The sequence below is a fragment of the Cyprinodon variegatus genome, unplaced genomic scaffold, assembly GCF_000732505.1.
Source record: "Cyprinodon variegatus isolate N-32 unplaced genomic scaffold, C_variegatus-1.0 Scaffold907, whole genome shotgun sequence".
NCBI classification, from domain to species: Eukaryota; Metazoa; Chordata; class Actinopteri; order Cyprinodontiformes; family Cyprinodontidae; genus Cyprinodon; species Cyprinodon variegatus.
The window spans coordinates 190,598-192,876 of record NW_015151360.1 but is presented as its reverse complement, the minus strand read 5'-3'; the positions used below and the strand labels follow the sequence as shown (position 1 = coordinate 192,876).

The 2,279-nt window shown below is 40.7% G+C and overlaps 1 protein-coding gene across 1 annotated transcript in view; it reads right to left on the bottom strand.

Moving 5' to 3' along the window:
- The window catches only part of LOC107099780 (leucine-rich repeat-containing protein 72-like), a 25,731-nt gene that overhangs the window by 6,957 nt on the left and 16,495 nt on the right, over nt 1-2,279 (bottom strand). Inside the window, exons 3-4 of the mRNA XM_015398041.1 lie at nt 1,431-1,613; nt 1,265-1,342 (exon numbers count right to left, since the gene is read on the bottom strand). Coding sequence (XP_015253527.1) covers nt 1,265-1,342; nt 1,431-1,613 — 261 coding nt within the window. The remainder of the gene's footprint in view (nt 1-1,264; nt 1,343-1,430; nt 1,614-2,279) is intronic.

The window sequence follows — 2,279 nt, the reverse complement described above, 5'->3', positions numbered from 1 at the left end:
GCTGCAGGTTTTCTTTCCAACCAAGTCATCATGTTCAGATTGGACTAACTTGATGAGATGACTGGAGTCTGGTGTGCTATTGCTTGGTTGGAAAGAAAACCTGCAGCCACACGGCCCATTCTGGAACCAGTTTGACACCCCTGATTTAGAGCCGATGGAACTGACAAACCCAAAAATATGCTCTCATTCCTTCACACAGCTGAAACGCCAACCTGGCCCAGTTTCACAGGTACTGTTAGAACAAACTGGACAAAATTCCTGAACATTGTTGTCAGATGCTTTTGGTGGTAAACCCAATTTACTCTAAAGCACTTGTTTCTCTTATTATTGTGGTATTTAGTAAGCATAATGAGTTATTGTAATCCCAACGGTGTAAAACAGAGTTTTGCTGGATTTACCGTAAATCCTCTAATATTGGCATGTATTCCATTAGCGGCCGGCTCTCTAATAATGGCCGGTCTCGCTGTCGGTGGAGGTAAATAATGGCCAGGCTCGTATAGAGGCCAGGGCTAGAATTAGAACCAACGATGTTCCTGAGCAGTCCTCAGCAACTTGTGATAGTAACATACAAGTACCGCAGGGGGGTAATGTTTGCTAACGAATCCAAGCCATTATCATGGGAAGTCCCATCTGTACACAGAGATCTTAGTGGCCTTACACAATTGTTCTGATCTGGAAGACAAATGTGATCACCGGTAGGTCTGGTGGTAACCAGGTAGCGTTACAATGACGTCGTTGGCCTTCGTTGTTCTGAATTTCCCTTGAAATATATGATTCTGGTAGCCTGCCTCAAATAGAATTTCGCTGTGATGGCAGAACAATTTCCGTTAATTGAATTTGTTTTGCAATTTAGTTTGGCCAAGATTCCATTCTGTGTCTTTTTTTTGGTATTGCCTTGCAGAAAAATTGCAGCTGCTGGAAGATGTCTGAATAATGTTCTGTTTACCAGTATGGTAATTGTACTTTTTCAATAAATGAACCTAGAGAGACAGAAAATCCTGTTTTTATTCATTCCACTGGTTGTCTGTTTTGATCAAATAGAAATAGAGGCCTGCCTCTAATTCTGGCCTCCTTCCAATAATGCCCTGGACCAAGATGTACCTGAGTGAAATAAAGGCCTATATTAGAGGATTTACGGTATGTGTCTTTTTACTCAGTATATCTAAACACTGGTTTTCTAGCTCCTTGCATGCCAACTTGTCAAAGTAATGTCTTATTCTATAAAGCCCTGCATTGTGGAATAGAAATCATATGAAAAGCTCACCTGTAGTCAATGTACTGGGACAGGCTTCCACCGTTGAAGTAACTCGGGGCAGCCTCATTGTTCATCATACTGAGGATCCTACAGTTCAAAAGGATCAGAGATTTGCATCAGAGAACAAAGGAACGCTTTACCGTCAGCTGCCTGCAGAAAAAGAACAAAAGCTGACTTGATGTTGGGGAACTTTCGCCTGATCTCCTCCACAAACACCGGCAGGTTGTTGATCTTGTTCTTGTTGATGCACAGGGCGGTGATGCTCGGCATGTAGGGAAACTTGATGTGAGATGTGTAGTTGTTGGAGTCCAGAATCAGAGTGCTCAGCTTCTCAAGTCGCCCCAGACGAGCCGGGTTCCGGTAAAGACAGAATCAAGGAGGTCACACTGAAAACTTGGACAGCCTGTGTGCAGTGAATGTAGAACCGCTGGCAAAACTTAAACAAGCAATCACAGATATGACACTTTTAGGGACACATTGTTAGACACTAAGGTACCAAGGCATATACCCCTTCATACTGGCTGAAGAACCCATTTAAACCCGGGTAAAATCTTCTTTTAGTGGCAGTGGGAAGTTCACTGACACGTGTATACAGGGGTTAAGCATACCGCATTAAAATCGCCTCACCTTGTAAAGGAAGGCAAAGGATGGATTGTAGTCATATTGAAACTTTTTGATTATGATTATTGGTCATACATTATGTTGTCATACATCACAACATAATACATTTGGGTTATAAAATAGTTATTTTAGTCTAGTGTTGTCACTATACTAAACTTTTCAATTCGATACCGATACAAAGTAAAATATTCGATACTCGATACCCTTTTCGATACCACAAGAATAAAAACAAAGACTCTAATATTCAACAGAAATATTTTCATTACTAAAAAAATACAAGAAATAAAAAAAAAAACAATAAGAATAATATTTTGAGGTTGTATGCTGTGCACAATATTACTGTATTTTCACGACTATAAGGCGCACTTAAACGTCTTTTTTTTCCCCTCAAAATGTGCGGTGC